The sequence below is a fragment of the Saccopteryx leptura genome, chromosome 1, assembly GCF_036850995.1.
Source record: "Saccopteryx leptura isolate mSacLep1 chromosome 1, mSacLep1_pri_phased_curated, whole genome shotgun sequence".
Taxonomy (NCBI): Eukaryota; Metazoa; Chordata; class Mammalia; order Chiroptera; family Emballonuridae; genus Saccopteryx; species Saccopteryx leptura.
Genome location: NC_089503.1, coordinates 218777473 through 218790416, shown reverse-complemented (window position 1 = coordinate 218790416; position 12944 = coordinate 218777473). Strand labels below are relative to the sequence as shown.

The 12944-nt window shown below is 38.5% G+C and overlaps 1 protein-coding gene across 6 annotated transcripts in view; it reads left to right on the top strand.

Annotated features, from left to right (window-relative positions):
* Nucleotides 1–12944, top strand: part of LRBA (LPS responsive beige-like anchor protein) — a 629646-nt gene that overhangs the window by 126950 nt on the left and 489752 nt on the right. For all 6 annotated transcript variants that reach the window (XM_066386366.1, XM_066386375.1, XM_066386349.1 and 3 more), the window contains exons 23-28: nucleotides 2982–4046; nucleotides 5113–5291; nucleotides 6147–6300; nucleotides 6677–6857; nucleotides 10893–11020; nucleotides 11512–11619. In XM_066386366.1, coding sequence (XP_066242463.1) covers nucleotides 2982–4046; nucleotides 5113–5291; nucleotides 6147–6300; nucleotides 6677–6857; nucleotides 10893–11020; nucleotides 11512–11619 — 1815 coding nt within the window. The remainder of the gene's footprint in view (nucleotides 1–2981; nucleotides 4047–5112; nucleotides 5292–6146; nucleotides 6301–6676; nucleotides 6858–10892; nucleotides 11021–11511; nucleotides 11620–12944) is intronic.

Genomic DNA, 12944 nt, shown 5'->3' with positions numbered 1-12944 from the left:
TTGAGCATCCTTATAACCATTGTTTTAAAGTCTGCATATCTGGTAAATTTGTTGCTTCTATTTCATTTAATTCTGCTCTCTGAGAATTTTTCTTATTCTTTCATTTGGGGTCTTTTTCTTTGTCCCTCTATTTTTGTCAGACTTTTTGTGTTTGTCTCTGTGTATTAGGTAGATCTGCTCTGGCTTCTGAATTTGTTAGGATGGTTTTATGATATCGGTGTCTTGTGGGGCTTCGTGGTGCAACATTCCAGATCACCTGAACTAGGTGCTCCAGGAATGTATCTTGTGTGGTTTATGTGCACCCTCTTGTAATTGAGTCTTGAATGCTGTTGGCCCATTTGTTTTTTAAGACTTTATTTATTCATTTTAGAGAGAAGAGAGAGGGGGAAAGAGCGAATGGGGGGAGGAGCAAGAAGCATCAATTCCCATATGTGCCTTGACCAGGCAAGTCCAGGGTTTTGAACCAGTGACCTCAGTGTTATAGGTCGATGCTTTATCCACTGCGCCACTACAGATCAGGCTGTTGGCCCATTTGTGAGCGGAGTTAGACCTCAAACTGGCTGACTGTAAGGATAGACTTCTATCACCATGTATGAATCACTGTGCAGGGGTGGTCCCTGCACAGTGTGAGGTGGAGTTGTTCCCAGTAGGGTCTGGTGCCTGCTTGAATCCCCCTTTAGGTGTGCCAAGCTCTGGTGTGGTCTGAAGTTCACCACTGGTTGTGTTGGTTCTGGGTCCAGCTGGGCAGGGTTTCGGTGCAGGTTGATGTGAAATCACTGATTGTGGCTGCACCTACTGGGCCTGGGGCGCATGCAAGGGGCCGATCTGTGTAGAGAGTCAGCTTCTTCCAGCTGGAAACTGGGGGCAGATCAGTAAAGGTCCAAGGCTCCCTAAGGTCTGCCTCTACCTGTCAGCTACTTAGCTACCCGCTGGCGTTCCGATTTTCCTCTAGGACATATTGAAGAAAGATGATAGAGTGGGCCCAGGTTGGCTGCGACTCCACTCGCAGACCCTTCCACAGAGCGCAGGCTAGGCAGGGCAGGACGACTGGTGTTGGAGGACAGGGCTAGTGGGTCTCCAAGTGGTGCCTACTTCAGAGCCGTACCGCTCTGTCTTTTCCAGAGCTTCCAATTCCAGCTCCCCAGGAAGAGCACGGTGCAGGTTCAGTTTGGGGCAGCCACCCATCCCCACTACAGGAGCCTAAAGATTTTTATTTTTAGCTGTATCACATTATGGCGTGCATGCAGTGTGCTGCCATGATTAAAGGCTAGTTAACAGCTATAAAAGGAAATATGTGCACTGTGCATTATTTTTACTTTTCTTTGCCCATATGTACTTTTTTTTTTACGCCCATGTGAATATACACCTGTGATTCAAAAGGCCTATGTATTTTGGGGCATAAAAAAAAACATTTTATCATCTGTCATTTTAGGGCTCAATTAAAATTTGTTGACTGAAGGTTCAATTTACTATATATATCAAAATGTAAGTAATAGGAATAAACAGTTCTTGCAATGATAAACTGTAATTATGTCTGTACTTTTTGCATGTATTATAATTTTTTTGAGAGGCATTTTTTATCGAAATACCAGTGACAATAACATAATGATTGGCTATAAGATAGTCTTTGATGAGATAAAAATTATAAACCTTTGACATTAAAAATCACATCAGCCTCTTTATACTTTTTCTCTACTTTTTTTTACCATTTAGTTGGATAAAAGACTAAGCATGATATGGGTTTGTTCACTGTATTGAATACGTCATAGTATTCACTCATTTGCAAGTGGAATGAATGGATGCATGGATGGATTAACTAGAACTTTCAGACTATTGTGATCAGTTCATACTTTGAAAATTATGGTTGACCTTTGGAGAAGGGTTGAATTTTATTTTTACTACTAAAAGACTTTGTATTCTTCCCCCCCCCCCCAAGCTAGAAACGGGGAGGCAGTCAGACAGACTCCCGCATGCGCCCAACCGGGATCCACCCGGCATGCCCACCAGGGGGTGATGCTCTGCCCCTCTGGGCCGTCACTCTGTTGCATCCAGAGCCATTCTAGCGCCTGAGGCAGAGGCCACAGAGCCATTCTCGGCGCCCGGGCCATCTTTGCTCCAATGGAGTCTCGGCTGCAGGAGGGGAAGAGAGAGACAGAGTGGAAGGAGAGGGGGAGGGGTGGAGAAGCAGATGGGCGCTTCTCCTGTGTGCCCTGGCCAGGAATCGAACCCGGGACTCCTGCACGCCAGGCTGACGCTCTACCGCTGAGCCAACCGGCCAGGGCCTTCTTTTTTTTTTTTTAAATTCCATTAATTAGTCAGAGAGAGAGAGAAAGGGAGGGAGAAAGAGAGAAGCATCAACTGATTATTCCACTTAGTTCCATTTAGTTGTGTGCTCATTGATTGCTTCATGTATGTGCCCTGATGGGGGGTTGGTGCTTTTATCATCTAGCCACCCAGCCAGGGCAAGAATTTGTATTCTTTAGCTTAGTAAAAAAAGTTTTAGTAGCTTAATATATGGTGTGTTGTTCTAATTGTGAGCATAATTGATAGTTTGTAATCTCTGCTGAGGATAAATCATGGGGAAAGAGGTTTTCATTGCAGTGGAAATACTGTAATGTATTACCTAGTTTACTAAGCACTTCTCAATGGTACATACTTTGATACTGATACAACTTAGTAGAGGCCAGTAGAATAGTAGTGTGTTATTTTTCTAAATATCTGTAAGAATAGTCTAAATAACTATATGTTCATATTGTGGTTTGATGCCGTTACATGTTAGCATTAAGATGAGGTATAATTTTTCATGAATTTTTAGAATTTTGTGATTGACTAATTTATCATTTTATAAGGATATTACAGGAAAATTATTTTATTGCATTATATAAATCACATATTTGAAAAGTTAAATGTATTTTATATTCTACATGTTTTTTTATTATTAGTTTTTGCATATTTAGACTCATTGTATGTCTTTCATCTAGGTCACTTTTGAAATTCACAAAGAAAACCTTGCCAATATGTTTAGGGAGCACCAGGAAAATATTGGTGAAGAAATAGGGCAGCGTTCTTCAAGTTCCATTCAAGTGGTCTCTGCCATTAGCAGAGATGTAAATGTTTCTGGAGAGTCCCAGCAATCGGATATGAAGGATTCTCCTGTGTCTCCTCATGCCACCGGAAATAGTGACGAGAAGTCAAGTATTGAGACGATAAGTGCAGTAGACTCTGCATCCAACATCAAACTGCAAACTCAGAATACATCTAGTGAAGAAAGGAAAACTGGACAAGAAAGTCAGGAGTCACTGGATGAAGTTCCTTTAGGGGAAACACCGATAAATGAGACAACTGCTGCCGGTGATTTAGAAGTATCTCCTGACATAGTAGAAGCTGAGGCTATTCCTTCTAATAATTTGAAAACAGTTGGCACAGATATAATGACTGTCAGTGAAGGAAATGCTTCAGTAAGTTCTCCTTCAGAAGGGGATGCCTCAGAGGCACCAGAATTACTGGATAAGTCTATAGTAGAGGAAGAAGATGATGAGGACTACGTAGAACTGAAGGTAGACAGTAGTCCTACTGAGGAATCCAGTCTACCCACGGACCTCCAAGATAATAGTTTGTCTCCCACTATAACTGAAACCCAGGAAAGACTAGACGTGTGTAGTAATGACCAAAAATTAATATTTCAAGAGAAGGAAACTGTAAATAAGAAGCAAACTGATAGTGAAATTCAAGATTCTAAAGATTCTGGAATCTTGACTAAAACAGCATCAGGATCTTCAGCTACCTCACCAGATACTACTGCTTCCCAGACAACTGTACAATCAGATGTTGGTCAGATGCTGGAGAAAGGGAAGAGAACAACTAACTTGGCTAGAGAAACCAAAGTAATAAATGATGCTCATGGTAATGTCTTCGAGTCTCCAACTACTTCTGAGCAGAGGATTGCTAAGTTGGATGTTTCCAGTGTTGCCACAGATACTGAGAGACTGGAATTGAAGGCCAGTACAAACACGGAGACATCTCAACCTCTTCAACCTGTGCTTGAGGTGATTATATTGTCTGCTTGAAATGTACTTGCACAGATATAATTTTTGCAGGAGTTAAAATAGAGCAAGTATATATACTTACTTTGCTTAAGTGCATACAATGTATAAACTTACATTGGTTTTTATTTTGGAATTCCTTGTGTCCTATTTGCAGTTACATAAATGCAACGAGTATAAAGATAATATTGCTTTAGCACAGCATTGGGCTTTTAGTGTGAGTTCATTTGATGGCAGTTTTTATTATTTTCATCACAGCATCACCAAAAGCTACTACTTTCAGTTTTCAAGATTGGCATAACTTTGGTTTATAAAGCAAACATTGGAAATGCTTACCTTTTTCATTTATCTGATGACCCAATCATAGTTATTAGCACATAGTTTTCCAACAGAATCTATGATTACATTCTTACAGAACCACCTGCTAGTGTAAATTTTGTATACAAAGTATGGGTTTTAAAATTGTTCCATGCAGTCTGTTGACTTGTTAGAGGGAGGCATGTCTATGAAACCCAGAGGCCAGTGTTCTCTTTCCTTGTGTCTCAGAGGGACTCATGAGACAGTGGTTGGTTGCATATTGTCATTTCCCACTTTATTCAACTCTTCTTTCTCTTTCTCCTTCCTGTTTTTTTTTTTTTTGTTTTTTTTTGGAGGTCCCACCGAGATTCCTCCTTCCTGTTTTGTTGATTTGTTCTTCATTCTACCATCTTTATTTTTGTTTGTTCTTAATTCCAGCCAATTAATAATCCAAATACTGCCTTGCTTTATTGCTAATGCTCAAAACAAAGATCTTCTTGAATTCCTTTATAAAATGCTACATTAGCTCATGGTACTACAAACATGGTCCCAAGCTAATTATGTTGAATTGTGATAGTTGAGTGTATTTGATAACTGCTTTAAATCTATTGAGTTATTGTTACTACTCATTGATGATTTTTCTTTAATTTAGTTCCTTTGTATTTTAAAATGTATTTGTTAGATGAATTGCATAGAAGCTATTAAATTATTTTTTAGTGCCTTTCTTTGAAATCAGACTTATTTTATTACTACTTTTAATTTTCTGTTTTAGACATCAAGGCTACAGGAGCAGCCAGGCCAAGGAATAGCACCAGAATCTGTTAATGGACAAAGGAGGGATTCCAGATCTACTACATTTCGTATTCCTGAGTTCAAATGGTCTCAAATGCATCAACGTTTGCTCACTGATCTATTATTTTCAATAGAAACAGATATACAGATGTGGAGAAGGTTTGTCCGTGTGTTTATTATAGAAGATGCATACCAAATTTAGCCTTTGTTTTTCAAAGAAATTTACATAGATAATATTTTGCAATTAATTTCAGATATTTGGTTAAAAAGTAGAATATAAATTATTTCTATGGGAAAGTTTTATTGAATTAACTTTTAGTCTTCATTATAAAAATAAGTTATCCTGTCTGGATGACAAAACGTGAAAATATTTTAAGAAATTTGTTGAACATTTATTTCCTATAGTCTATTTTATAGCATGTAATTCACCTGGAGTTAGATCTATCAAGTTGGTTTATTATTAGAAATACTGAATAAATTAGGGTTTCAGGATAACATCCAGTTCTCCAGTCAGTTTTTGGTATAAAAAAAGAAGTGGGTATATTTCAGATTATCCTTGGTTGTGTGATTTATGATTTTAAAAGTGCCTAATTTGTTTATTATTTGTATACTACTTTTTATTCCATTTCAAAGCATTTTATGGCAGTGCCTAAGAAAATGTTAGTAGAAAATTTATTTTTAATAGCACATTCAGCACCATTTACCTCTTAATTTCTGCCACATGGCTTCTCAGTTTTGTCCCCAGTTAAGGATAACTTAGTTCAACTTTTCCTGCCAATATAAGATGAGTAGCGTCTATGTTTCAGCACTGACAGAGGGCTTGGCTAGTCCCCGCTGCCCTGGAGGGGGCTGTATTCTCTGCAGAAGGATCCACCCCGATGCCTGCTGCATGGTTATTTTGCTCAGTTTTCAAGAGGAAGCAAAAGCACCTTCTTATTCTCCCTCCCCTCAAGTAGGCAAATTGTGATTTCCTTTCTTTAGCTTTATCAGTAAACATCATTTATCTTTGGACAGCCATTCAACAAAGACAGTTATGGACTTCGTGAATAGCAGTGATAATGTCATCTTTGTACACAACACAATTCATCTCATCTCTCAAGTGATGGACAATATGGTCATGGCTTGTGGGGGTATACTGCCATTGCTTTCAGCTGCTACATCGGCTACAGTAAGGACTTAACTACTATATACAATTGGTGTGAAAACATGACTTTTTATGCATCTTTATTGATTAAAACGAATGTGATGATTACTATGTACCATAGGTGCTATAAATCAAAAGCAACAGGAATGAAGGGACTGAAAGGAGTGTTGATTTCTCAGGGAAGTGTCAGCAAGGGAGTAGAACCTGATAGACGGTGTTTCACCCACAGGTCTCCTTTGCCTTTTTTTTTTTTTAGATGAAATGGTAAGGAAAGCACTCTGTGGTAGTAGATTTCTGAAAGCCTGGCGTTTTACAAATCTTAGAACTTTGGGGAACGTATCTAATAAAATTAGATTTTTATCAGAATGTTGATGTAATTGTCATACTTTATTCCTTACAGCATGAGCTGGAGAACATTGAACCTACTCAGGGCCTCTCAGTAGAAGCTTCTGTGACATTTTTGCAGAGGCTAATCAGCCTTGTGGATGTGCTCATATTTGCAAGTTCTCTTGGCTTTACTGAAATTGAAGCTGAAAAAAATATGTCGTCGGGAGGGATTCTGCGGCAGTGTCTCCGACTAGGTGAGGTGTTAAAGCCTGGTAGTTAGGAATGACTTGAAATTTTTCCAGTAGTGCAGACATATTAAATTGAACATTGTCTTTCTCCTGTTGGACAAATGAGTGACTGCTGGTCATTTTGCCATATGCTGTTCTGTAACTTACAGAGTGCAGGACGGTGTGCGTACGATGTGATAGTAGTAGTTGGATTGAAGAGGAGGAAGGACATGCTTTGAAAAATCTAAGTTGATTATGGTCAGCATACCCCTTATCATTTTTTGCCCTAATGTAGTACCTCTCAAATTAAAAGAAAAAAACAACCAGATAATTTATACATATGAATCACCAGAGAAGATCTTGTTAAAATGCAGATTAGATCATATAGGTTTGGGATGAGGCCTCAAATTGTCTTTCTAACAAGTCCTGGGTAATGTGCAAATTGCCAGTTATAAAAACAGTCCCAGGAATGTCAGCTAGCGCATAGGAAATATAGTCAATAATACTGTAATAACTATGTATAGTGTCATGGGCACTAGACTTATTGGGGGTATTGCTTTGTAAATTATATAAATGTCAAATCACTGTGTTGTACACCTGAAACTAATATAATATTGTATGTCAACTGTAATTGAAAAATAAAAAAAAGTATTAAAGAAAAGAGAAAAAAAAATGCTTCATACACATGAATCACTGGTGAGGATCTTGTTAAAATGCTGATTAGATTATGTGGGTCTGGGATAAGGCCTAAACTGGTCTTTGTAACAAGTTCACAGTGCTTGTTTACTAATCTTGCTTCGTTTAGTAATACACTTGAATAGCAAGATTTTAAACTGACATTATTCAGGTACAGCCTTGTCCAAATAAGCTATAATAATTTGTTAAAGCAGTTAATAAAATGATTAAATTTCTGTTCTTCTGGAGGCAGCTCTTCCTTAGGTAAAAGTTAAAATACAATACATGGAAAGAATTTTTAGTGTTATTGGGCTTCCTTGGGTGAATCAAAAAAATTGTTTCTTAATGCAGAAGGTTTCCTGTATCCAGTTGTAAAGACTAAAACTGTTAATGATTTGTGTATTAAATGGAGAGAAGTAGGTGGAGAGAAGGGCAACAGAAAATGAAAGCAAAACTATGACAAGTTATGGCTTATGAAGACAGATAAGAAATAAGACACCTTGATAATATAACATTACAACTGGAAAGTAATTAATGAAATATTTCCCCATATTTAGTAAGAATGTGTTACATAAATTGAGACCTACTAGTCTTTTTTGGTATGATTATTTTTACTCAAAATGCTATTCAAAGTACCTTTAAACTTAGGCTGCTCTAAAGAAGTTGGTATAACAATTTTTAGAAAGTTATAAAATTTTAAGAAAGATTCAAATGGTGAGCATAATAAAATAAGCTATCATTTATTGACTAGTTTAACTTGTCATTATTGCTGATTTTCACAATGAGTCTGCAATCAATTTTTTTTTTTTTTGTATTTTTCTGAAGCTGGAAACAGGGAGAGACAGTCAGACAGTCCCGCATGCGCCCGACCGGGATCCACCCGGCACGCCCACCAGGGGCAAAGCTCTGCCCACCAGGGAGCGATGCTCTGCCCCTCTGGGGCGTCGCTCTGCCGCGACCAGAGCCACTCTAGCGCCTGGGGCAGAGGCCAAGGAGCCATCCCCAGCGCCCGGGCCATCTTTGCTCCAATGGAGCCTTGGCTGCGGGAGGGGAAGAGAGAGACAGAGAGGAAGGAGGGGGTGGGGGGTGGAGAAGCAAATGGTCGCTTCTCCTATGTGCCCTGGCCGGGAATCGAACCCGGGTCCCCCGCACGCCAGGCCGACGCTCTACCGCTGAGCCAACCGGCCAGGGCCTGCAATCAATTTTTTAAACTTATGAGCAAAATAGAAAAAACAGGAAACTTATGGAAATTCAAAATGCATAATTGGTGAAGTTGGAATATGAATATAGTTGTTTAGAGTTTCTACTCTTTCTTTGTGACAGTATACTCCCTCAGACTTTTTATTAGTACTATAATTAAAGTATTTAGACTCCATTGTTTTTGTTTATGTCTTTTTAAAAATCTTGCCTACAATTTCCTACAAAGAATACATTTCTAGAATTAAAAATACAAGGCTATGTTAGCAGTGCTTTGCTGTATTTAGAAACATTAGCCTGGCCTGTGGTGGTGCAGTGGATAGATTGTTGAACTGGAATACTGAGGTCACCAGTTCGAATCCCCAGGCTTGCCCGGTCAAGGCATGTATGACAAGCAGCCAGTGAACAACTCAAGTGAAGCAACTATAAGTTGGTACTTCTTGCTCCCCGCACCCTTCTCTGTAATATCAATTAAAAACACACACACATTAGATTCAGAAGTTAGGGAATGCTGTATTGTCCTCATTTTCATAACTGTAGAAGAAAATAAAAATTCAGTCTACCCAGCATCATCTCTTCTTATCTATGGAAATGAGACTCAGAAAGTAAATTATCTAAGACCACATAGAGTGTGGTCAGCTTGCTAAATGATCCCATTGTTTTCATCTCTGCTCTCATTCCTGTTCTGTCCTGAGATTGGGGGAAGCCTAGGAGGGTGAGAGGGCAAAACCAAGAATAACCTGTACTTCTGAGATGGATGGATGCTAGGCAGCCTGGTGTGGTTTTAAACTTTGTAATACAGATCGAAACTTGATTTTATGCACCCTGTGACAAAAATAGTACAATCGTTATTTTCCTGGGCCTGATTCCAGGTTTGACCGAGTTGTACTCCATATTCTCTCTTTCTCCTCCCACTCCTTTCCTTCCTGTTCTCCAACGTGTGCTGCTCGCTTTTGGCACCTTTCTGGATACTTCTCCTCAGTTCTGTGTCAGTAGCTGTGTGCTAATCTGGTGGGACATGAAGTGCCACTTAAGTTTCCTGTGTTGTGCCTGACTTCCCTCTCACTCTTGTTCTGATCAGACACTTGAGTGCTGCTGATCTGGTTGGGAATTGAGATGCTTACATGATGTCACGCAATTAGTAGTCAATTGTGCCTACCTAATTTATCATTTAAAATTCAAAATTAATTTCTTAATAACTCAAGTAGCTGCCCATTTGGTGAGATGTTTAAAGTAATTTTGGACTGTGTAATAATCACAACCTCTTTTCTCTTTTTCACTTTTAAAACAGTTTTACTGAGAGAAAGTAATATGTAGACCCTATAACTCAGGTATTCCCAAACTTTTTACACAGGAGGCCAGTTCACTGTACCTCAGACCGTTGGAGGGCCAGACTATAAAAAAAAACAACTATGAACAAATCCCTATGCACACTGCACATATCTTATTTTAAAGTAAAAAAACGGGAACAAATACAATATTTAAAATAAAGAACAAGTAAATTTAAATCAACAAACTGACCAGTATTTCAATAGGAACTATGGGTCTGCTTTTGGCTAATGAGATGGTCAATGTGTTCCTCTCACTGACCACCAACGAAAGAGGTGCCCCTTCTGGAAGTGCGGCGGGGGCCAGATAAATGGCCTCAGGGGGCCGCATGTGGCCCGCGGGCCGTAGTTTGGGGACCCCTGCTATAACTATTCCCTATAAATGCTCTGCTCTCTATCACTCTCTCAACATCATGCTATAATAATACATAATAAGAAAAACACACAGGTTTCCAGTGTAATGATTATACTTAATAAAGGTAACAAAAGGTTATTGTCATAGACTGGTTTATGCAGTGTGGTTTGCTTTTTACTTTCTTGCACCTCTTTTTAAATGCTTGTTTTTCCTATCTTTTTCTCAGTGAAAGGTCATTGTAAGTAGCTTAGTTGAGATCTAGGGGACAGAAGCCTGTTAAGAGTTCTTGAACTGATTCTCTCTTAGCAGTGGCCCCTAAGAGAGTCATTATCAAAGTCAGAAAACAAACCGTAGGTGAGAAAGTCTAGGGATGTTTTAGGACTTTGCTGAAGGGAATGTTTCAAATAAATCTTATGTAAATGGTATCGGGGAGGTGATTTTGATCAGCTCCATAATCTTCCATATCATTTTCTTCTTATCCAATCTCTTCCTTAAACCGCATGGCAGTGTGTGCAGTGGCGGTCAGGAACTGCTTAGAGTGTCAGCAGCACTCACAGCTGAAAGGCAGAGGAGATGCAGCCAAAGTCCAGAGAGCGGTGCACAGCCTGATTCCCATGGGGAAGTCTGCGGCAAAGGTGAGCGTGCGGCATCGGTGATTAAATAGAAAAACACACTCTTATTTTATGGCTAAGGTCTTAAATTTATGTGCTCATTTCAGTGTAAGGTTAAGTAAATCTGACAGGGGTCCTAAAATAGTTATTCTAGTTTGTAGATATAACATTCAAATATTTGTGCTTAAATATACAGTAAAGATTTGCTTATACTTAATCTTGTCTGCTTAGCCAAATGTTTACTTTTCTTGTGTCTACAATACCTTTTCCCTTCAAGTATGTCAATTCGGATTTCATGTACTTGTTGAGTTAGTATGCAGTTTGTTTTTTCCTTCATGGCTTCTTTCTGTACTTCCCCTCCGCCCACCACTACCCCAGCATCCGAAAGAAGAAGAGAGAAAGAAGTAGGAAAAACAAGTAGTTCTATAGCCTTGTTTTTCTGGTTCTTGGAATACTGTGTTTATTTTTTTAAAATATCTGTGTAATATGTGTTTTTTGTTTTGTTTTTGTCTTAGAGTCCAGTGGACATTGTAACTGGTGGCATATCTCCAGTGAGAGATTTTGAAAGGCTCCTACAAGACATGGATATTAATCGGCTTAGGGCAGTTGTCTTCAGAGACATCGTAAGTGACGGCATTTCCTTCATTGTACTCTTTGCTGATATGCATGACCTCATATTGAGAATGAAAACTCTGTGTGATATAAATAGTTGAATAGAGAAAAAAAGCATAGAAACTAGTTTTTATTTATTTTTTGATAGTGATTTCAGAATCATAGACTATTGGAAAGTATCACTTATATAAATTGAGCTAATATATCAGAGTAATAATAGTAAAAACACTGTAAGTGCTTTACATGTAGTCATCAGTCCAACAACTTCTTGAGTTGTGAACTTCTGTAATTTTCACTTTATCAGAGTGGAATCAGGCACAGAGAGTTTAAGCAGTTTGTTCAAGCTAATGAGCTAGTAAATGACAGGTTTCAGACCTGGCAGTCTTAACTCCAGAATCTAGCTCTGAAGGTAATGACATGCTCAAACTCTACACAGCCTATTATTTTACTGAATATTGGATATGTTGCCCTCAAAGATATATAAATGTGATCTAATAGTACTTAAATTGTTGTGTGTTGTTTTATGAATTTTTTAAAGATGAAAAGACTCTTTTTTAGCTGATTTTGATATAAAATATGGCTGAGTTTATGTGGAAATTGTACAGTCATACTGGAAAGTACAAATATGAAAATAAAAACCATCTGTAATCTACTTGCCAGGATTTAGAGCATAGTCATTAGTTAATATTTATTGAACAGTTACTATGTGTTCAGTACTAGGTGCTCTATATTACTTTTTTTTATAAACTTAACAATTTCAAGTTTTAATTTTCTCCTCTCTAGTGTTTTTGTCCTCACTTGAGTTCTTCACTAAGTTTTATACTATACATGTATATAAGTGAACACTTCCTGTGTATTAAGCATAGAACTGGAAGCTCTATATGTATTATCTCATTTAATTCATATAATAATCCTATGAGAAAGATAGTAGTATTAGGTTCTGCTTAAGAACACACAAGTAGCAAAAGGTGGAAGGTGGGTTAAGGAACTAGGGAATCTGATTCTTGAAATTTTGAACTACCTCCCTAAATCTCAATATTCTTTTTAATTTTTAAATTTTGGGGGGTTTTTTTTGCCTGACCTGCGGTGGCGCAGTGGGTAAAGCCTCGACCTGGAATGCTGAGGTCACTGGTTCAAAACCCTGGGCTTGCCCAGTTAAGGCACATATGGGAGTTGATGCTTCCTGCTCCAACCCCTCTTCTCTGCTTTGTCTCTCTCTGTCTCCTCTCTCTCAAATGAATAAATTAAAAAAATTTTTTGGTTTTGTATTTTGGTGGCTGCTATTATTCTTTAAGTAAGAACCCATCACCATCCAGTTTTATTTTTTCAGAACCAC